A 22926-nucleotide genomic window follows, 5' to 3' on the forward strand; every position below is an offset into this window, starting at 1 on the left:
GGACTTGGCGTTTTCTTGTTTGTTTTTTTCATTTTCTTTACCATGTGTTTTGAGTAAAGATTTCTGATTTTGACAAAATCTATTTTTAATTTTTTTATATTTTAGAGAGAGGAAGGGAGAGAGAAAGAGAAAAACATCCATCGGTTGCCTCCTACATGCTCCCAGGGGATCAAACCTGCAGTCTTTGTATGTGCCCTGACTGGCGATTGAACCTTCACCTTTTGGTGTACTGTACCATGCTCCAACCAACTGAGCCACTTGGCCAGGGCTTGACAAAATCTAATTTATGAGAAATTCATAATTTGTGTTTTTTGTATTCTATATAAATAGTGTTACCCTAGCTGGTTTGGCCAATTTGAGCAATAGAATAATTAAAATGGGCTATTCTCTGAGATTGGGAATAATTACTTTTTATTTTCAATTTTTTTGGTATATAATTTTCCTGATGATGGTATTTGCTGTAATTGATCCTTGTTCCTGTCTGCTATTGATACAAAGCCATTTTGGAATTCTAACAATGTGGTGGTGGTGCTGGGTCATTCTGGGATCTCATCTTTTGCAAACAGATGGCCACCTCTCAGGACTCAGCGGTTTCTAATTTAGGAGGGGATGCAGGTTGTCAGGGGCTTTGGGTGCAATAAAATAATGAGTAATTCACAAAAATACGGGTAAATATAAGTAACACGAGGAATTTTCTGGAGCATTTATTAACCTTTTTAAGTGTTTTCTGTGAAAAACTCTTCCAGATTGATAGGCTGTATGATTGGAAAAAAAGCCCCGAGTCCGATGTGGCGGCCACTTTAAAGAAGCAGAAAAAGAACACAAAGGATGAATTTGAGGAGCGAGCAAAGGCTATTATAGTGGAATTTGCACAGCAGGTAAGAAAGCTGTCCACTCATTACGAAGAGGCTGCATCATGGAGCAGCGTTTTCTTTCACGGCCTTATCTGTCACTAATACTGGTTCTGTTCCCCTATTCCTGGCACTTGATGACTTTTATTCTTCCCCCTTAGACATTTTCCTTTGTAAATCAGAAAGTGCATATTTCAAAGATCTCTAGGTAGTTTTGATGTTTAAATTTTAAAAACTGAGTTAACTTGGGAAGAAACTTTTTCTGAAACATAATGAATGCCTCAGGATATGCATGACCTTTCCTTGAGTGTTTCTGACGCGTTTCAGGATTAGCCATTTGCTCATTCAGCTTCTAGTTGGGTTAAGCATTCCTGTTCTGGATGGCCCTCCACAGCTTGGCCTTGTGGGTGATTTTGCGCTTTATGTCTTTAGGGTTTGAATGCGGCTTTGTTTTATGAGAATAAAGATCCCCGCACTTTTGTGTCCTTGGTACCTACCTCTGCACATACTGGTGATGGAATGGGAAGCCTCATCTACCTTCTCGTCGAGTTGACGCAGACCATGCTGAGCAAGAGGCTAGCCCACTGTGAAGAGCTGCGGGCACAGGTGATGGAGGTAAGGTTACCTGGCAGGTGATCATTTTTTTGTTTTGTTTTTATTTTTAATAGTAGGTTCCTGGGTGGGGATATTTACTGCTGTTAGATTTAATCGGCATGGCGCGTTGTAGCTTATACTTCTTTGCAACCATGTCTCTTAGGTTAAGGCTCTCCCAGGAATGGGCACCACTATAGATGTGATATTGATCAATGGACGTTTGAAGGAAGGAGATACAATTATTGTTCCCGGAGTGGAAGGGCCCATCGTAACCCAGATCCGAGGCCTCCTGTTGCCTCCACCTATGAAGGAGTTAAGAGTGAAGGTAAGCCGTGGTGATCAGCAGTGACCTGTGGGGACTTTTCGTGTTGGGAAACTGCTGAGGTCTCTTCCTCATTTTGAGTGCTGCTTGTCTCACTACGCACACACACACGCCCACACCCCCCTTCCCCACTTTATGTTAGAGGTCTTCATATAGGAGGGACCAGAATCTTCTTATTCGCCAACTAAGCTCTTGATAAAAACTAAAGCACACTGCTAAGTAATTTTTCATCACCACTTTTATTGTTAAATAAGACATTCATACAGAAAAGTACACAGCACATAGAAATGTTGAGTAAGTTTTTAGGAAGCAGACAACCAGATCAAGGACAAGAGCGCTGACACCCGGAAGCCTTCTGTGTGCCTCTCCTGGACTCAGCTCCCTCTGCCCCAGAGGGGACCGTGCTTCCGTTGTCATGATAGTAACGAGTACCCTTGCTCTCTAACTTACAGCCTCCATACCTGAGGATGCGCTCTTAAAAAGTGCGGACTTTCTATGCATCGTGTCATTCTCATTTTCCCTTTGTATCCTGCTGCTTTCAGTCAAAAAATAAAGATTTATGGGTGTTGCTGCACTTTGGTTCCCCTTAGCTGTGTGTGGTGGGCCATTGCACAAGTACATTGCGGTCAGTTTGTTCTCCTGGTGACGGAGAGCGCAGGCTGGCTCCAGTTGTACATTTCACTGCCAACACTCGTGAACATGGCGTATTGTCTCCTGGGTGGTTGCACAGGTTTCTCCAGGGTGTGTATAGGAGTGAAGGGCGGACTCATTGCTTAGGCTTAGCTCCACCTTCAGGAGGGGAGGCCAGTGTCCACGGTGAGTGTGATGTTGCCTCCCACCTGTGTCCATTACTCACATCTTTCAGCTCTCGATGCTGATTCTTCTTTCTGTTTTTCCCATTCTGGTGGCTGTGTAGCTCTTTGCTGTTCCAGGTCGGACTTGCCTGATTAAAACATCGTGGCCATTATTTTGTTTATAGCCATTTGAATTTCTTTGTGAAATGCCTATTGTGCCCTGGCATTGTTTCTCCTTAGCACATTTCCGAGTTGTTTAGTAGTCAGGGTATCAGGCTGATTGGTAGGTAGCTAGTGCATCATTTTTTCCTGTTCCATAACTTTTTTTTTACTCTTTTTCTGGCAGCTTGAGAAACAGAACTACTTAATTTACTGTCGATTTTATCAAGCTTTTGTGTATTGCTTTTTGTGTCTAGTTTAAGAAATCTTTACCCCAAGATCATGGAAATACTGTCTCTCCCGTCATCTCCTGGTGCTGAGCACTTTCCCGATGGTTGTGGTAACGTGCTTTGGTCTCTGCAGAACCAGTATGAGAAGCACAAAGAGGTGGAAGCAGCTCAGGGCGTGAAGATTCTCGGCAAAGACCTGGAGAAGACGCTGGCTGGCTTACCCCTGCTGGTGGCGCACAAGGAGGATGAGATTCCGGTGCTTAAAGTAAGTGGTTTTCCTCTGGAGCCACCTGACCTGTCGTGGGGCCGAGGGGTTCGCGCTAGGAATGGCGAGGGAAGCCTTAGGTCATGGCCTCTTAGCGAACAGTTGACACTTTTTAAAAAATTACTCCAGTTTAAACCCCCCCATTATTTTAGTTTGTATAATCATATGAATTGGCATAAGTAATACTGATGTGCCCTACAATTCTAAAATACACATTTCACTTAAATAAAAAATAAGTCCAGAAGGTGTTTGCATTTAGATGCCCGAGTCTGTGGGCAGAACTAGGTCCTGGGAGTCACTCAAAGCGCCGTGCCTGTTTGTAGGAGCAGATGCCGCGTGAGCCCAGCAGCTTCACAAACGCGGATGGTGAGCCACAGGTTATACCACTGTTCTCAGCCCACGGCTGGTCTGGTGAGCTGGGCCCAGCAATCACTCTTCAGGCTGTACCAGGCCCAGGGCAGGGAGAAGAGGGCGGGCATGCCTCGTCGGCCAGTCCCAGGTTGGCGTGGACACCTGCATCATCTTGGCATCAACATGATTGTTTTACTTAGAATCTCCTCACCTTCAGAGGAGCAGTGACGGAGGACAGGGCTGCGAGATTAGGGTAATTTCAAAATTGAGACAGTTGAGCTGAGCCGTTGGACTATTTCGTTCCTCTCACTGCTCTGCCTTATTTGCCAAGTTGCGCAGAGGTTAAGCATATTTCAGTGTTAGTAAACCCCACACGGCGAAGCGAGGTGGGACACAGCTCAAATGTGGCCCCAGAGCCTCCACTCCTGCTCAGGTTCTGCAGTGCCGGCTCCTGTAGGCCTTGGTTTTGTGTTTGCAGAAGAATACTCTAGGCTGCTGCTGGTGGAGTTGTATGTACAGCCATGTAAATTCCAATTTCTTCTTCAGGACGAATTGATCCATGAGCTAAAGCAGACACTAAACGCCATCAAGTTAGAAGAAAAAGGAGTCTATGTGCAGGCGTCGACACTGGGCTCTTTGGAAGCTCTGCTGGAGTTCCTGAGGACGTCAGAAGTGCCGGTAAGTGACCAAGCGCGGCTGCAGTCCGTAGGGATGGTGGTGGGCTGCTTCTGCCATGTGGTCGGGTAACGTGCGGACACCGTCTCCAGTACGCAGGAATCAACATCGGCCCCGTCCATAAGAAAGACGTCATGAAGGCCTCGGTGATGTTGGAGCATGACCCCCAGTGAGTACCCGCCCTCCTGCCGGAGGCTTCGCCCGTGATTTCTGTGCACCTCCTTGGGGTGTGCGCCGTTCTCATTGTCTCTCCTGTTCTGACTTCCAGGTACGCAGTCATTTTGGCCTTTGATGTGAGAATTGAACGGGATGCACAAGAAATGGCTGATAGTTTAGGAGTTAGAATTTTTAGTGCAGAAATTATTTATCATTTATTTGATGCCTTTACAAAATATAGACAAGACTACAAGAAACAGAAACAAGAGGAATTTAAGTAAGTTGGTGATTTTCCCTACTTTGGCCTTTGATGAAGTTGACTATTGGAGAATTGCCTAACAGCAGGAAGGTGTGTGGACAGCAGAAGCATGGTGTTTGCTGGAGGCTGTACCTGCAGTGCTGTAACCCGTGGCCCCGTCCCCACCCCCTCCCAACCGTGTGGGGACAAATCCTCAGGAGTCTTCTTGGCTTACGTTTTGGTTTCCATTTTCAGTTTGGCAAATGGAAGTCTCTTTCATGGGGGTAGCTGCTCCATTTGGGGACTGTCTTCCTCCTCTGGGATTGCCAGGAATGGGGAACCTAGGAACTGAAATGAGGGAGGCATTCCAGGGAGCAAAGCTTGGGCCTGCAGCTGACCTGACCAGGAGCTCAGTGTAAGAGGCACTCGCAGGAGCTAGAGTCAGCAGTGCCCCTGGCACTCTCTTCCTCTGGGAGCTCAGGGGAGAGACAAGCAATGAACACACGAGAAGTGGGGAGAAGTGCTAAAAAGCCAAACAGAGCAGGGGCGGGCCCAGATGAGGAGAGCTGGGAGGCAGCTCACCTCTGAGATCCAGGCTACGATCCAGCCACCCAGACACGGGTGAGGACAACGCTGGGCAGTGGCCCACACAGAAACCCTTAGAGGGATGAGTTCAGAGGAGTCGGCAGGACCCAGAGCACGTGGGACCCTGTGCATAGGATGGATTTTGGAGTCAGGGATGAGGGCCCATCAGGAGGCTCCCATAGTCCAAGCCAGACACCACAAAGGCTCAGAGCAGTCGCCCTCGGAGTGATGACTCAATCGGGCATATTCTCAAAGCTCAGACTGTAAGGATTTAGACCAGCCGTGGGCAAACTACAGCCCGCGGGCCGGCCCGTTTGAAATGAATAAAACTAAAAAAAAAAAAAGACCGTACCCTTTTATGTCATGATGTTTACTTTGAATTTATATTAGTTCACACAAACACTCCATCCATGCTTTTGTTCCGGCCCTCCGGTCCAGTTTAAGAACCCATTGTGGCCCTCGAGTCAAAAAGTTTGCCCACCCCTGGTCTAGACTGAGACGTGTTCACTGTAGATCGTGAAACCTGACGTGAAAAGGCTTAAGACATAAGACGCTGTGAAAGCACTTGAAGCTTTGCTTCATGAGCAGGGAAATGCTTTTGGATCGTCTGATCTGGGAGCATGCCAGAGAAGAGGATGTGGTTTGATGCCTGCGGGTCCCAAGAACAGCCTTCACGTGGGCCATGCGCCACCCTGAGGGTAGCGCCCACCGAGGTTCTAAGACCCGAGTGCCGTCTGTAGCTCAAGCCTTTCAGTCTGGGCACCAGATGCTCCGTGGGGCAGTTTCTCCGAGACCTGATGGGCGGGGGAGGGGGAGGAGAGGAAGGAACCACAGAAGGTGCTGTGGACTGAGCACACCCCCGGGTAGCACAGTGTCCCTGCTGCCTGCAGGGGTCTGGGAAAGCAGCCTTGTGTTCACCTGTACTTGCTTTTTAGTTTAAGTGACTGTACTTTAAAATCCTTGTTTTTTTCTTTCAGGCACATAGCAGTATTTCCCTGCAAGATGAAAATCCTCCCTCAGTATATTTTCAATTCCCGAGACCCCATCGTGATGGGCGTGACGGTGGAAGCAGGTCAGGTGAAACAAGGGACCCCCATGTGTGTCCCCAGCAAAAATGTAAGTGCCAGCTGTACTTTAAGAACAATGTGCTATCTCGTAAGCTGTAAATGGGAGTCCAGGAATGGTGACAAAAGACTTACACCAAGCAGAGCTTGTCGCCTTGTGTAATTTAGACTGCAGTCTTGCTGAATGTCAGCATTCCTTAGTCAATCTTGGTTACTAACACCAGTGCATCAGTTATGAAGACTGCAATTTAGAGCCCTTTCACATTTCACTAATTGCCCACCTGCTGGCTTGGTCCCGGATCCCTTCATGTGCACTGCCTTTGGCTGTTGGGTGTTTCAGTCTTCATCGGGAGCAGCCCGTCCTTCCTGAAGAGGCCAGACCATTGCTTCCCAGGGCATTTCTCCACTTGGGTTTCGTGACTAAGGAAAGGATCCTGCATGTCCAGGTGCTTGTCGGTAACCTGATTGCTGGGGGAGCTGTGTGTTGCCAGCTCAGCCTCTCCATTAGAGACACACCTTTCCCCTTTGTAATTAATTACTAGGTGGTCTGTGGGGTACTTTGAGTCCCTATGATCTCCTATTCCTCAGCCTTTATCCCAGAAGCAAGCATTATATAAATGGTTGCAAAATTGTGATTCTATCACCCACCTCCCTCTGTGAAGAGCCCTCACCTCCCTGACCTTTTCATTAAGTATCCATCTGTTTTGCTTTTTAGCACTTCTCCCCACTTCTCGTGTGTTCATTGTTTGGTTTTGTAAACTCTGCTGTTGTAATCCATCACTGATACTTTCGATGGCCACGTTACCCAGTTTGGTCTGTGGGAGCCACATGCCCCTGGAGCGTAAGCATCTCTTCCTCCTCCCGGTGCAGGACGCTGCCCCAGACCATTCCTGTAGTTCCCATTTCTGGGATGAGCGAGGACGTTTATTTGCAGTTATTGTCTCCTGTATGACTGGCCAACCTTTCTCTCTTCCCAAGCAGAGGATGCCCCCCCACCCCTAAAATTGAGACTAGGCTGCTCATAATTCATCCTCAGAACGAAATGCAAAGTCTTTACGTGGACCTGCAAAGCCTCCCTGACTTCATCCCCAGCTCCTCACCCCTTGCTCATAGCAGCCACTCCATGCTCATGCCTTGGGCACCTGTCCTGTGAAGGGTGGGACAGAAATAGGAAACAGCATACAGCGCTTTCCAAGCTGTGGCCACCTCGGGAAGGGCAGGGGGGACGGTGCTGTCACCCGTTTCTCAACGAGAACATTGCACTGCGGAGGTGGTGGCCATGGTCAGCAGCCGAGGCTTTGACACTGGCCCTCGTGCTCAGCAACTGGTTTTCCTCAGGCTCAGCTCTCAGGTGCCTGCAGCGGGCAGGATTCCTCTGCTGACATTGTCCTCTGTTCTTATTTGACAGTTTGTGGACATTGGAATAGTAACAAGTATTGAAATAAACCACAAACAAGTGGATGTTGCAAAAAAAGGACAAGAAGTCTGTGTGAAAATAGAACCTATTCCTGGTGAATCCCCCAAAATGTACGGGAGACATTTTGAAGCTACAGACATTCTCGTCAGTAAGGTAAGTCCCTGCCAGAGGGGCACCTGAAGGGACTGGTTGTGGGCGGGCTTGATGGGTTGAGTGGCCGCCTAGAAAGCTTTTCATGTCGCGGGCTGCCGGTCTCCCAGGTCCCCCTGCAGCCCTCGCCCAGTGGCGCCGCCTCGGTGTCCAGAGTGGCCAGCATCTGGGGGCGGCTGGCCGCCCGCTTCTCTGGGCACTTGTGGGTTACATTCTGTTCTTATGCCACCTGTGCCTCGTCCTTTGCAGATCAGCCGGCAGTCCATCGATGCCCTGAAAGACTGGTTCAGAGACGAGATGCAGAAGAGTGACTGGCAGCTTATTGTGGAGCTGAAGAAAGTATTTGAAATCATCTAATTTTTCCACATGGGGCAAGAATTAGAGTAAATGCAAGAAAAAAAAACAGGATAAAAAGTGGAATGGACGTATCTGGACACTGATGCACTTAAGTACGGAAGGAAAAAATAGATGTATAAAATGTTTTCCATGAGAAACCAAGAAACTTACACTGGTTTGACAGTGGTCAATACCTGTCCCACAGCTCCAAGGTGCCTGTCCACATGCCCGCTCCTTCCCCACCCTACCTGCTGCTGTTTTAAAGTTTGCCCTTCCCCAAATTTGGATTTTTATTACAGATCTAAAGCTCTTTGGATTTTATACTGATTAAATCAGTACTGCAGTGTTTGATTAACCAAGCTTCTGCAGATTTTGTGATTCTTGGGACTTTTGATGTAAGAAATACTATTTTATTTATGCATCTCCTTCCCACAGTCATTTTTGTCCCCACCCATCTGCTCTTTGGATTTTTTAAAATAGAAAATTAGGTATTCTGGTATTTCTTTATCTGCTTTGTGTGAAACCATGGTGTAGAGTGTAGCTGGCTGCTATTGACTGCTTGTCTAGTCATGAGTCCACTGTAATCAGCACAATTCTGAACTCCAATAAAGAGAACATTCACTAGAAAGCTCTGCTAGGCCTTCATGTTAGCGTAGCTTCTCTCCCATGAGTCTTCAGCTCTTTTCTTTTAAAGATAAGAACTATTTTATGAACTGTCTCCAACCTTGTGTACCAGCACATCTTAACATTAGGAGTTTTTAGATAATAATCTTGGTCTATTTTGTCCTAGAAAGTCTATCATGCATACATTTTCTGATTAGAAAACGGAACTGATAACTATATGGGCTCAGTGCTTCTAAATTGTCATGGAGACGTCATAATGACTCATTTATACCAGTAATCTGATTATAGCTAGTTTTATGGTTTTCCTGCAAAGTGTGGGTAAAGATTAATTCCTATAACAGATCTCAAGGGTCTGACAACCTATTTATAAGTGTCAGATGAAGTCAGTGTAGGTGTTTGAAGAAAATGTTCCCAAGTAAACTCTATTTTTAAAGTGTTATGGCATAACATAGCATAAAATACTTTATACTTTATGTACATTTGAAAATCTGTACCACTCGTCATTATTGAAGTTCCTCAAGGGCCAATAGAGGCAAGAAAAACACCTCTAAACACCTGTGGGGCATAATTTTCCCAGGAGAAACTTAATCTTCAATTGTGTGTTCTAATTCACCACATGGAAACTCCTCCACTGGGAAGAAGTAAAGATGTTCTTAACAGGCTGTTAACTGTGTTCCTGCGTGGGGGGAGGGGTGACTGTCTGGAAGCAGCAGGCCCAGCCTGGCCCTCTCGGGAATTACAGAGCCCAGCACGAGTCTGGGCTGCAGGTTGTTCCCATGGTGTAACAAACGGTTCCGGGTCTGGTTCCTAAAGGATTCACAAAAAGGAACCTGTACAAAATATACATACAGTTCTTTATTAAACAACTGTAAACACTTCACTGTAAAAATCCATAAAACTTTATAAACAAACATTTTGTAAATAGAATCTATACTACAGTAAAAGAACACATTTATTTACATGCAATACTGACAAATTTGGCACTTTTTGAAAAGAAATGTACAAAACACTTGCTCAAAAAGAAATTTGAAATTATGAAAACTCAGAGCATTACTACCATGCACTTTGTAGATACCTCACAAGCACTTATGGCACCGCAGCGAGAGCACCGCGCTCCCTGCTCACACTATGTAACTTTCAATGTGCTCCCATAAGTCTGTTGTAAAACCACCTGAACATTGTCAAGAATAAAGTCAAATGCCATATTCCAAACTGATTCCACCGACTGCTGCGTCAACCTACAGGTGGGGAAAGAGGAACATCAGGAAAGACTCATGATTCCTTCAGAATCAGTTTAACATTTTAAGATAAGAATCGATTTTGGCAAACTCTCGAACATTCCAAAGGACTTCCCTTGGTTTTAAACTATATTAAATCCCAAGGGGAACAATCTCATTTTGCCTTTATTACCCAGCCAATATTACAGCATTCCTTTCTCTGCGATTCTAAATAATAGGCACCTATTTTTCATTAACCCTGGAGAGCAAAGTTAAGGCAACCGACTGCAAGAAACTACAAAACTTCGAGCCTTGCCCTCCCTCCACTAGCCCGTGACATGCCATTTCACCTTCGATGGAAGTACTAGTTACCTTTTCATGTATTTTATAACGAGGTCCAGTTTCTCCAAGTCTTTCTCCTCTATCAGGTCAGTGCAGTATTTCACAACTTGCAGAATGTCTTCTTCCATTGGATCTAGAGGGAAAAGACCTCAAATGAGAACCAGCCCACCTGTTCGTAGGACAGGAAACTGTGTTTTTACAACAACGCAGACGAATGGGCTATGAGGGAACTTCCCCAACCAGTGTAGGTGCTTGGCTGATTGAAGGCTATCAGATTTAGAAAAATGAGCACCATCGACATAGTTGAGCCTGTCATGTTCTGAAACCACAGGACCATGCATTACACATCAGTGTTCGGCTCTGCCCATCCAAGCCGACCTGAAATGGTGGTGATCCACTCCTTGAGCAGTGTCTTCACGTCACTGAACTCGACGGCTCCGGCAAGGTTGGGTGCTGGGGGTCTGACACAGCCAGATGGGGAAGGCTGCACACCTGAAGTAGAAGCAGAGAGTTCTCCCTGTTAAGAAAACAAATGATAAAAGTGCTGTATTTACACAACATCAAGTGCATTACGATTCAGTAAAAGGTCAAAGTTTAAGAAGCATAAAGCTGACCAGCGGTTTCCCAGGGGTAGGACCTTCGTGTTTCAGAAACCCTTCGATTAACTTCTGGGGACTCCCGCTGGCCCCTGGCGCAGCTTTTACGGGACTGTTAAGCAGCTTGTTTTTCAAAGGGCTCTGAACCTTTTTGGGGGAACTGATGGGATTTTTCTTCTTGTTTCGTTTCTTTTCTTTCACTGAGGCTGGTTTCAGCTGAAGGAACGGATTCTTTGGCACTAAAAGATGAACATAAGATCCTCAAACAAGGTATCTGGATAGTAATAAGGATTCTCTCCCCGCCTCAAATCCAACCCTTGTGCGCGCGCACCCCCAACAAGGCTTCTAGCTGAGACTGGGAGGCATTAATGACGAGGGCAGAGAGGTGCAGGCGCTTCCTCGTCTCCGTTGGACCACTGCTTACTGATAACTGTTCACAGGATGCGATAAAAACTCAGCAGGTGAAACAGAAATAGGTGAAACAAATAAGCGGCCCATCAGCACTAGTCTGTTTTTAGCCTACATCCTTTTATGTGTCCCTTTCAAAGGACAATGGCCTTGGCAATTATGCAAAAAGATTTCTGGAAATACCTATTTAGGCATCATTGTTTTTTTAAAGGCTTAAAAAAGTCAAGAATGGTGTTTATAAGTCAAGAAGTTACAGACACCAATCTAACTAGGACTATATCACTTACTATATTGTCTACTTGTTCTGTTCCTCTCAACATGACTAAGAGCTGGGACTCTGGCCATGACACACAATGGTTCGCTTCTCGCACGCTCCTTGCTGGAGGCCACTCCCCAGGCTCACCTGCGGCGCTGGCTGCCTGCGGGTGCGCGCTCTCCCCCGGCCTCTGCCTCTGCCCATAAGCCGCTTTCAGCTCCTTCTGAAGCTCAGCGGGAAGGGCAGCAAACACCTCGGGGTCCACCTCGTGGGAAGGAAAAGGGTCAAAGTCAAACAGGTTGATTCCACACGGCACCTGGCTTATACTTTTCACAAAATCGATTATTTTCAAATCATACTTTTCTGACCTATATGAATTCAGAACAGGTCCTCAATATTAAGGCTCATTAAATCCTCATGGGGTTTTAGGATGAGACTAAGGAATACGATTCTGAATATGAAGTGAACTTTAAAAAAAACAGTCACCAGGGCAAGCACAGGCTCAGCTCGTATGTAATGTTTTCTGAGACATCAGACTTGGACTGTGTCACTGTCCCCGAGTTAAGTTCTCCACCCTGTTTCTCAAGTACAGCCCATCAGTAGTCTCTGGCTGGTGAAACGGGAACAGGATGTTCTGGGTAGAAGCTGTGAACACTCATGTGCCACAGCCTCCCTCTTCTCAGCCCTCAGTTGCTTCAAGAGAGGCTGCTATCCGTCTGTCCTACAGATGATGAGACGAGCCAATCCCCTTTCCCCCTCGCCCCACCATGGATGTGGTGTAGACTAATGAGAGTTTGAGGTGCAAAGGAAATAAGACATGCCCTGAGCTGGAGCAGGGGGGTGGGGCCATTTAAACTGGCAGAAGACCCTATATTTAACTTACTTGTGAGAATGCTGGGAGGGCTATTAGGCTGATTCCCATGTCGCTGTTAGATGCTTGAGGTTCTGGTATTTGTAATAAAACTGTCCCCACTGGTTGAGGCACGATTCCTGTATTACAGCCATTTACTGGTTCGTTCTTTTTGTCACCATGCTGCTCCCCTTGCTGAACAGCACAAACTTGCTCTACTTGTTCCCGGAGATCAGGCGGGAGTGCTTCTAAAACAGACTGATCGAGCTGTAAAATACAGGGTGCAAGGTTGCACCACACTCAGAGATGATGTGTTTGGAGAGATCATACTTCACGTCCACCTCAACTTTAACATCTTGGATAATGAAGATAAGGTGAGGTGCAGAAACCAGGCCAGGAAGGCCCCCCAAGCTCCTGCCTCCAAAGGCTGAGTAGAAATGTGTGGTTCTAAAGGTGACCTATGTACACACTGGAGATGAGACTACACAACTGGCCGATCCCACAGGATCAGGTCAGTCCACACAGGAAGAGCCTCTGTTAAACTCAAATCTGACCCCACCCTTGGGCACGGGCCACTGCCTAAGGCAAGTATGTCAAATTTCTAAGGCCAGAAGTTGGCCTTTCAGACAGGAAACTATATGCCCCTAAGCACAAATAATTTTAGGCCGAGAGCAGACAGCTAGAAAAAAGCTAACTGCTCCAGCCCACATACTAGCATCCCTGTTCCCTTGGCCAGGTCCTTCCTCCCTCCACCCACCGCATACATCCCTTAGGAAGCACGAAGCTCATGAGCTGGGCAGGCCGATCTGACCTTGCTGGGAGCAACTTTCTGAAAACTCAGGCCCATACCTGCCCTTTCCCTAGCTTACAGCCAGCGGCAAATGTTCTCAGCCTCTGCCACCTACTGCTGCAGAGAAATCAACCTTCCCATCGGGCCTGCAGCAGCACGCCACGCCAACAGCGCACACCAGCTCAGTGAGCAGCGCGGTCAGGAAAGTCACCCCTCCCAGTGGACTGTGCACCTGCTGTCACAGGCTTCTAGTGACCGCCAGTGCTGGTGCTCCGCTCAGGAAGTGCCTGTGGTGGACACTCACAAAGGCAGTTAAGGAACTGGCTCTCATCCAACATTTTACAACTTGCAAGGGATGCAGATCTGCAGAAGCACCAATCTTTCACTTACACTGATCATGTGGCATTTGGAATTCAGGTATATAGTGGCCCTAAGGAGTCACCTTTTCTCTCTCTTGACTACACTGGCAAGGAAATTAAACACGTCGTTCCTACTGTAAAACTACTTTTGCATTTTTATCATACTTAATTATAGAAATATACCTGGGAAGGTGATGGGACCTCTATACTCAGGTTCAGTTTTGATTTTAAGCTGATGGGAGAATGTAGACCATTCCATTTCCCCGAAGGCTCGGCTTTGCTCGTAACAGGGCTGACAGCAGATGCCAGATGTGTAGAGAGAGATGGCAGGAACGTGCAAGTTCTAGAGGCAGATGAGATTTCCAGATCCATGGCAGCCAGGAATACTGAAAGTACAGAAAATACATACACTAGCCTCTTCAGCTCATCTGGGCACATGGGGGGCATTCTGCTCCACAGACTTCAATATGCTCATCCTGATGCCAGCCTGTGTCTGAAGGGCCACACACAGAGCCCTGCCAGACAGCATTTACAATGAACAGCTCTCCTAAGGACACAGCGGCCCCAGGCAGAACCAACCCACCACCCACCTTCCTGGTGCTCTTCTTCTGAGGATGTCTTTGCTTTCTGAACTTGGAGGAGGTCCAGGACAGAGTGGGAGCCACCAGGATCTGGCTGAGCTGGCACATGCCTGGGACAGGCGTGAAGTCTCGGATGAGCAGGAACCAACTGGTTCACTTGAATCCCAACCTAGAATCAGAAGAAAGTATGTTTTTAGGAAAACTGAAGTGAAACGTGAAGTCAACTGAGCAAAATTCTCAGCCAATCCTCTTTTTACATCTTCTGCTCCTGTTACTAGAATATAACGTTAAAGTATTTAATCAGCCTTCTACATGATTTTTACAGAAGTGGCTTCTATACTACCTGGTGAGCAGACAGTCCCTCCACCTTCAGTATCCACTTCTACCCATATACAGCACTCTTCACACAGAACAGCCAAAAAGGAAGCTGCTGTATCTCACCAAAGTTCTTGCCAGCCAAGTTTTTAAAATAAGATTCTAAAAAATTTTAAAAAGCAGATAGTCTACCTGCAAACTTCATATAAAATAAAAAATATTAAAAAATGGGTTTGGGAGTGGATGGGCAGCGGGTACCCTTCAGACATCTGTACAAACAAGCACCCTGCACCAGCACAGAATCAGCACAGCAGAGCCGGGAGAAGTTGAGTCACGGCTGCTGCAGCAGCACCCCAGTCCTTCCACAACGCCCACAGCAGCCAGTAACTACCCTGTACGCACGCGTGCGTGCACACCGGGACCAGCCAAGGTTCATCTTTAAGGAAACTAGGTTTTCACATTCCTGATGCCCTCTTCTAGTCACCCTCATCAGACATACGTTTCTGATTAAAAAGCACCCGATAAGTACAAGAACTGCAGATTCACACTCCTCCCAGTCCCATCTATTTCTAGAGAAACAAGAATAGGAAGCAAGATAATGCATGTAAAATGAGTCCTTGGTTAATTAAAGAAAGTGCTATAAAAACTGAAGATATCAAATTATTCTAGGCAGAAAACAGATTTCAGAACAAATTTGATTTTCTCTGAAAAAGGAGATCGGGTCAGGTGAGAGTTGAGTTTTTTGGTTTCTATCAAAGGAGCTGAAACCTGCAAACAAACCCCACACCCGCCATGGCCAGGTTCTGATCAGGCCTCCAGTGAAAACCATGCTACATACAGAAAGCCTTTTAAATGCTGTGTACTCACCCCTCTCATGTCCGATATGTTTAGCTTCAATGTGTGGAACATGTTCAGTGTGGCCTTTCCAATTACTTTTGCACTGTCTGTTGCCTGGTCGAGAGTCACGGTCCTGTAAGGACAGAAGTAGCTTTTTACAGGGCCGGAGCTGCCCCTGCGCCCACGGGTGTCTCTGCTCCAGGGCACTGCTTACAGTTACAAGGAAGGTGTAAGGAAGCCACAAAAAGCTCACGTAAGTATGAACCAATGAGAGAGTTTTCCCTCAAGGAAGCCAAATGAATTAATTACATTGGCAGCAAAGGGAAAAGAAAATTCATATAGGATATTGGGATTTTAAGAAAAAAACTAATAAAGAACTAGCCAACTAAAAGAAAGTGGAACTTAAAAAAAAAAAGTACTCTAGTTAATACATAAACAAATATAAGCATATTGTGTTGCAGCCAAAGCATGGATGTTAAGTACAATGCTTTTTAGATACCAAGACAAGTTTTAGGTTCCAAGAAAGTTGCAGCGGAATGGTTAATGTTAAGAAGGCAAAGGAGAATCCTTGTATTTTGGTTCCTGACTCTAGTTTTGTTAGTCTGAGGTAAGGCCATTGAATAATCTCAACAAGTGGATATGAGCTCATTACAATCCTACTTTCCCTCAGCTCTGTACACAGAAACGTGTGGACAGCCATGACAAAGGGGACACGGTGGCATGTACATGAGAGAGCCCCCCTCCTTTCACCACCTAGGAGGAGCCTGCCACTCACAGCTAAGGGAGGAGGCACCTCCCTCAAAAGATCCCCCTTCCCGTCCAGACCACACCCCCTTGCTATGGAGGAACCAGATGCGAGCTGGAGGACTCCATTCTGGTGAACCTGTAAGCTAACAGAAAAGATCACAGACACTACCAATGGCTGTGGCCACCCCACAGCAAGCCCCTCCAAACACTCGGCTGTGGTGAAGCCCACAGCTCTGGGCGACCCACTGAGTCCAGAGGACCAAACAGCATCGTCGCAGTTCCCCGGGGGGAGACAGCCAAGCACTGCCCGACAGACACCGGGAGAAAACCTCCTGTAACAGCAGCCAGGACAGGAATAAAGGAATGTGGAGAAACACTCACCCTGGGACTGGATGAGTATTTAAGAGATCAGAGAAAATGCTGCAATGTGAAACACTAGGAATATTTACATGTCCAAAGAACAAAACACAACACTCGGAAATTTAAAATGTTACTAGAAACAAAAGATTTAATGCTGACAAACTCCCTGGCACAAGGAGACAGAGCAGACAATAAAACTCCAGAGCCTGAGACAGAGGTCCTGAGAGCTCAGGAAGGGAAGGGCTGGAATTCTCAGTAGGAATCCTGACAAACTGGAAAAGTGACTTCTAACTCTAAGTTATGTTTATAGCCTTTAAGCCAGCAAAACCCATACAGGTTCAAAAAGGCATCTTGCCAGGCACTCTTCCTCAGTGAGATGGAGGAGGAGGAAACGGATGCACACAGTGCAGGCTTGGCAGGGGGTCTTGAGATGAACCAATCAGCCAGGAGTAGCAGGCTGGGGGACGCCAAGAGACAGGTCTCCCAGAAAAAAAGGTCAAACCAACAGATTGCTGATGTATTGAGACACACTGGAAGGGGTTTGGGAACAACCTCTGGTCAATTCACAAAAAAAGCCAACAAGATACTCAGTAAATCGAGAACAACCTGTTCACCAGGAGAGGAAATGTGTGGATCACTGTACAGTATGCACGCGGCTGTAACAATTTAACACTAGACTGTGACTGATCAAAAAACCGACGACTTTAGGGGGCAAAGAAACAAGCAGACAGGGAAAATAGTCACTGACAACGGAAGAGAGAAGAGGATAAATCCTCATCTGCAGTAGAAAGTCAGTCAACATTTTACAAAACGGAAAGCAGCTAGAAACAGCTGAAGCGTGTCCCTAAAGCATGGAGGCACCACCAGGAGAAACCTCTGAAGCGCAGAAAGAGCAGCACTGGAGCTGGAGGGCCCAGCACGGAAGCACTGCAGGCGGCACCTTTTCAATCAGACGCATTCCTTTGATAAAATACAGACGTACAAACTTCAAACTAACCCACATACACAAAAGAACTCCAACGGGGAAAGATTCTTTCCCAAAAGGAAAAGCGTTGTAGGAAAAACTTTCCTAAGCGAAAATCAAGCCAGATCTCAGTCTCCATGTAGCTCTGACAGGCCATTAAAATCTGTCGTTTCTATTAGTTTCATCTAGTGTCAGAGTCTGGAAGCCACAAGACTGTGGTCAAGGCCACGTACAAGAAATTACAGAATCATGGAATGCGGAGACCAGTTCTTAATTCCCTCAACTGAACAGCACTTTAGTCAGACTACAACGGGAATCCACAAACTTTTCTGTAAAGGGCCAGACAGTAAACACTGGTGCCTGGTAGGCCCCTTCGCAGCCTTCATTTCTCACAAGCCATTGTGACAAGTCATTCTTCCCTCACACCAATCCTATACAAACAAGCACAGGCTGACTAGGCCCACAGGAAGCAATCTGTCACCCCCGGATTAGAGGGAACAGAGACTCAGCATTATCGTATTCCATAATCCCCCACTTCAGCATTTCTTATGCAGTCAGGACACCACCACAATGTTAGGTGTCAGGGGCTGGCTTACAGCTCATCTATATCTTGGTGACGCTTATAAAATGGCACTGTGTCAATCAATTATGTGCTTCTTGTGCATCATCACGTGTCATGCAAGTTAATATGTTAAGAGCACAGCAAAATGTATATTATATTGCTGTGTTTACTAAGCGGAGAGTTCTTATCTTGTTAGAGGTACTAGTAAACATGGACATATTGTGGCGGAAAGGCTATAGCAGCTGGGATGTGCTGCAAAATAATTGGGAGGAGGGGAGGGTGCAGCAGGGGAGCTCACAGCAATGGTTGAAGTCAGGTGATGCGCCCGTGTGGGTTCACTGTACTCTCCTTTCTATTTTTGTATTATATGTTTAAGATTTTCATAAAACATTGTTTCTTAAAAGTTCAGGACAGCCCTAACCGGTTTGGCTCAGTGGATAGAGCGTCGGCCTGCGGACTGAAGGGTCCCAGGTTTGATTCCGGTCAAGGGCATGTACCTTGGTTGCGGGCACATCCCCAGTAGGGAGTGTGCAGGAAGCAGCTGATCGATGTTTCTCTCTCATCAATGTTTCTAACTCTCTATCCCTCTCCCGTCCTCTCTGTAAAAAAATCAATAAAATATATTAAAAAAAAAAAGTTCAGGACAAAAAAAGAAACAAATACCAACAGCAGCAAATAGACACGTGCTTATAAAAAAGCCAAATAATTATCCTGAGTCAGGGGGAATAAAATATCAATTTCAGTTTTTTAAATGTTGTAATTACATTTCTGGAGAATCAGCGTTTTTCCAAAGAGAATGATCAGCAGGCTGATTTTCTTAATAAGATTAGACAGAGGGAGCCCCTAAGCACTGCTGAATATACCACAACATACAATGCTAAGTAACGATATGACATTTAAAAGTGCGGACATGCCAAGAGGAAACGAACTGCTACCAGTTCCCCTTCCAAAGAATTATTTCAGTTTTGGATGTTCCTTTCCATGTATCTTGAAAAAATAAAGCTCCAGGTTACATTCCCAGAAAATGTATTATTATAAACTGTTCCTATAGAAACTATGTTAAAAAAAACTTATATCCAGAGTAGAGTCCTAATAACCAACTTATTATAGAAATAACCAGAGGCCAGGTGCATGAAATCGTGCATGGGTGGGGTCCCTCTGGGTGACCTGCAGAGATCGAGCTGAAACCCGCAGTCCAACGCCACCTGCAGCTCCTATCTGCTGCTCCCGCTCATCCCGGCCCCACTGTGCCTGCCACAGGCTCGCACCCAATCAGTCTGCATCTGGCACCCTCCCAAGGGGAGTGGTGTGCAGGATCAGGTTGAAACCGACTCTCCGACATCTTCCAAGGGGTCCCGGATTGCAGGAGGGTGCAGGCCAGGCTGAGGGACCCCACCAGTGCATGATCAGGCTAGGGAGGGACCACAGGAGGGCTCCAGGGCATGTCTGGCCCATCTCACTCAGTCCGGATCAGCTGGACCCCAGCATCAAGCTAACCTACTGGTCAGAGCATCTGCCCCCTGGTGGTCAGTGCACATCATAGTGACTGGTCGACCAGTTGACTGCTCCCTGGTGTTCAGTGCACGTCATAACAAGCAGTTGAGCAGCCTTAGCATACCAGCATATTACACTTTGATTGGTTGTTCAGTTGTTCTGCCATTTGGTCTATTTGCATATTACCCTTTTATTATATAGAATAAGAAACTACCATTTGAAATAGGTAATTAAAGGTTCATTAAAATAGGTAAACAGAGTTCAAAATTATCCGATTGCATAAAAATGTATTTTATAAATTACGTTGTTCAATGGGTAATTTGTAACCCGTTTTCCTGGTAAACAAAGGCCTTCATGATAAAGCTGGAAGTTTTCTGTGGCTGACAGCATCCTCTTGTCCCCCTCAGCAGCATCTCTATAAAAAATGTGACTGTAATCATGTTTGGAATGAACTCTTTCTTTACATCTATGTGGCTTTCAGGAACCAAAGTCTTAAAGCTGTGGTTGCCCAGCAGATATAAAACAGTGTGCAGAGTGGCATAAAGTGATGTGCAAAAAACTAAATATTTTCATACTAGTCTCAGCTCTTAACTGAAGTTTTATATTTGTGGCTCCTGCAATTAAAAAAACTCATTTTAAAATGCATTCTACCAGTTTTCAGAGACTACAAGGATTAATCTTTTCATGAATAGAAATGAGACCTCTCTCAATGAGGAAACGTCTCATTCAACTCATTTATTGAATGACTATATTGAAATTTCCCAACAGGTCCCTCTCCCCAAGTCCACAACCATCTGTGGGTACAGGTGTTAGGCCTTTCCTGTCCTTCCTGTCCCTGCACTAAAGTCAACGGCCTGACCCCAAAGCTAGGCCACCAAAGGTCAGGAACACGTGGACAGGCTGACCCTGATCAAAGCAACTTAATTCAAAGATGGCCCCAGGCTGAGCCTGCCTCTACAGAGTATCACATACCATCGGAGTTTACAGATCTCTATTCATACTTTTCCTTGGTTTTTATTAAATACTAGAGGCCTGGTGCACGAAATCCGTGCATGGGCGGGGTGGGTCGGGTCCCTCAGCCCAACCTGCGCCCTCTTGCAATCCAGAACCCTTGGGGGATGTCTGACTGCCGGACATCTCTTTCTCTCAATCCGGGACTGCTGGCTCCTAATCGCTTGCCTGCCTGCCTGCCTGATCGCCCCTAACCGCCTCTGCCTCAGCCCCCACACCCAGGACCCAATTTTCCATCCTCCGGCCGGCCACAGGCAACCAGGACCTGAGTTTCCCTCCCTCTGGCTGGCCGCCGGCACCTGGGACCCAGGCTGGCTTCGTCCAGGCCAGCCACAGGCACCCGGGACCCTGGGTGGTGCTGCCGGGTCTATCCAGTCTAATTAGCATATTACCCTTTTATTAGTATAGATAATAACCTGCACTGAAATATTAACACCCAATATCCTTTTAAAGATAAGCTTACCTGGCGATGTGATCACAAATTCCATGGCCTCCAAATTTTGCAGTTTCTACAGGGGCCCCCGGCTTCCGTACCATTATTTTGAGAGTCAGGCGTTTACCCTTCATGCCAGCAGCTTCAAGCCGTCTTTGAATTTCCTCTGAAAGACTCAGAAGGAAAGCTTCTGCTTCTTTGGGCTATGGAAAGGCATACACAGAAAACTCCCACATTATTTTCCTATAGACCTAACAATTCCAACATTATGCATACACATTATTGACTATTTTGCTAAGCATTTGTTTAAAAAGATTCTACAAGCTCTAGGGATAGCAAATATTTGAAGAGTTAATGTCAAGCACCAAGTCTGGTCTAGTTACAAGATAAGACAATGTGAAAACATAAAGGACAGCCTAAGGTAAACCTATGAAGTGATCAGTACCTGGGTAAACCTTATTCCATAGTTGATCTCAGCTGAAATCGATTTTCTTTCCTTTTCGGTTCGAACTGGTCTGTCATCCAAACCTCGGCAGAACCTGTACAGCATCTGCCCTGTCTTGGGACCAAATTCCCTCTGGAGTCTTGCCATGGTCATGTACTGCAGGTCTCCACAAGTCTTAATTCCCAAAGATGCCAGTTTGGCCTCCATGGACCGTCCCACTCCTAGGAAAGAGCCCATATTGAGTTTAGTTGTACACATAAACTAAGAAAAACAATGAATTTGAATGAAAATTTCATATTGAAATTAATTTTTAATTATTACATTAATTTAACAATTTAAATATATTAATTTAAAATAATCTCCCTTAAAATTTTTTAAAAGAACTGATCCTTTGTTTATTGACATTGTTTATCATCAATCTCTCCTTTTTTTTTGGTTTTGTTTTGTTAATCCTTACCCGAGGATATGTTTCCCATCGATTTTTTTAGAGAGAGTAGAAGGGAGGGTGAAGAGACAGAAAGAGAAACATCAATGTGAGAGGGACACATCGATTGGTTGCCTCCCTAGTGCCTCGACTGGGGTTGGAGATTGATCCCACAACCGAGGTATGTGCTCTTGACCGGAATCGAACCTGTGACCCTTCAGTCTGCGGGCCAATACTCTAACCACTTAGCAACGCTGGCTAGGGCTTTTTGTAAAATTGTTGACAGCATTACAGATGTCTCCCATTTTCTCCCTTTTTGCCCCACTCCTCCCACCCCCTGGCCCACCCAAGGCCTTCTCCATACTATTGTCTGTGTCCATAGGTTATGTACATAGGTTCTTCCATTCTTCCCACTTCTCCCACTGAGATCTGCTATTCTTATTCATGCAGCCATACCTCTGGACCTGTTTTGTTCATCAGTTTATTTTTAGGTGACATAATCAAAGCATCTCATAGGTTAAAGAATTTTTCTGTGTAAATCTTGCTAGTAAAGTCATTTCTAGAATCTTGTTCTCAATTTGGGATACACATATAGGTGAGCCAGAATTTCTCAAATATGTAGAGGTCTCAAAAGAATACTGTTTTTACTTATTACTGAGTAATGTTCAAAATTTCTACCTTATTCACAGAATCAACTAATTTAGCTATAGTAGGATTTTACAGACAGATGAGGAAACTCATGTTAGGATTCTATTATGATTTTGGTGATGGCAAAAGTTATAGCCCTAGCCTGTCTGGTTCAGTGGAAAGAACGTCGGCCTGCAGATTGAAGGGTTCCAGGTTTGATTCCAGTCAAGGGCATGTACCTCAGCTGCAGGCTCAATCCCTGGCTCTGGTTGAGGCATGTGCGGAGGCAACTGATCGATGTGTCTCTCTCTTACCAATGTCTCTCTCCCTTCCACTCTCTCTAAAAATCAATGGAAAAATATCCTCAGGTCAGGATTAACAAAGAAAGTTTAGGATACAGTTCCAACCACATTTTCTTTCTTTTTTTTTAATTAAATCTTTATTGTTCAGATTATTACATTTGTTCCTCTTTTTCCCCCCCATAACTCCCCTCCTCC

At 45.8% G+C, this 22926-nt stretch overlaps 2 protein-coding genes across 13 annotated transcripts in view; one reads left to right on the forward strand and one right to left on the reverse strand.

The window, feature by feature from the left end:
* The window catches only part of EIF5B (eukaryotic translation initiation factor 5B), a 60169-nt gene extending 50871 nt beyond the window's left edge, over positions 1-9298 (forward strand). For 2 of the 3 annotated variants that reach the window (XM_036302304.1, XM_036302303.1), the window contains exons 15-24: positions 747-878; positions 1284-1466; positions 1609-1770; positions 3084-3215; positions 4113-4244; positions 4334-4410; positions 4510-4674; positions 6198-6336; positions 7693-7854; positions 8101-9298. In XM_036302304.1, coding sequence (XP_036158197.1) covers positions 747-878; positions 1284-1466; positions 1609-1770; positions 3084-3215; positions 4113-4244; positions 4334-4410; positions 4510-4674; positions 6198-6336; positions 7693-7854; positions 8101-8208 — 1392 coding nt within the window. In that variant the 3' untranslated portion in view covers positions 8209-9298. The remainder of the gene's footprint in view (positions 1-746; positions 879-1283; positions 1467-1608; positions 1771-3083; positions 3216-4112; positions 4245-4333; positions 4411-4509; positions 4675-6197; positions 6337-7692; positions 7855-8100) is intronic. The other variant, XR_004966643.1, reaches the window with a different exon arrangement.
* A 355-nt stretch (positions 9299-9653) lies between these two features.
* Positions 9654-22926, reverse strand: part of REV1 (REV1 DNA directed polymerase) — a 101846-nt gene continuing 88573 nt past the window's right edge. For all 10 annotated transcript variants that reach the window (XM_036302296.1, XM_036302293.1, XM_036302292.1 and 7 more), the window contains 11 exons: positions 21379-21599; positions 20964-21136; positions 15393-15495; positions 14220-14379; positions 13813-14015; positions 12514-12747; positions 11778-11895; positions 10985-11205; positions 10749-10887; positions 10401-10503; positions 9654-10049 (listed from right to left, as the gene is read on the reverse strand). In XM_036302296.1, coding sequence (XP_036158189.1) covers positions 9938-10049; positions 10401-10503; positions 10749-10887; positions 10985-11205; positions 11778-11895; positions 12514-12747; positions 13813-14015; positions 14220-14379; positions 15393-15495; positions 20964-21136; positions 21379-21599 — 1787 coding nt within the window. In that variant the 3' untranslated portion in view covers positions 9654-9937. The remainder of the gene's footprint in view (positions 10050-10400; positions 10504-10748; positions 10888-10984; positions 11206-11777; positions 11896-12513; positions 12748-13812; positions 14016-14219; positions 14380-15392; positions 15496-20963; positions 21137-21378; positions 21600-22926) is intronic.

Source organism: Myotis myotis, unplaced genomic scaffold (assembly GCF_014108235.1).
Source record: "Myotis myotis isolate mMyoMyo1 unplaced genomic scaffold, mMyoMyo1.p scaffold_m19_p_30, whole genome shotgun sequence".
NCBI classification, from domain to species: Eukaryota; Metazoa; Chordata; class Mammalia; order Chiroptera; family Vespertilionidae; genus Myotis; species Myotis myotis.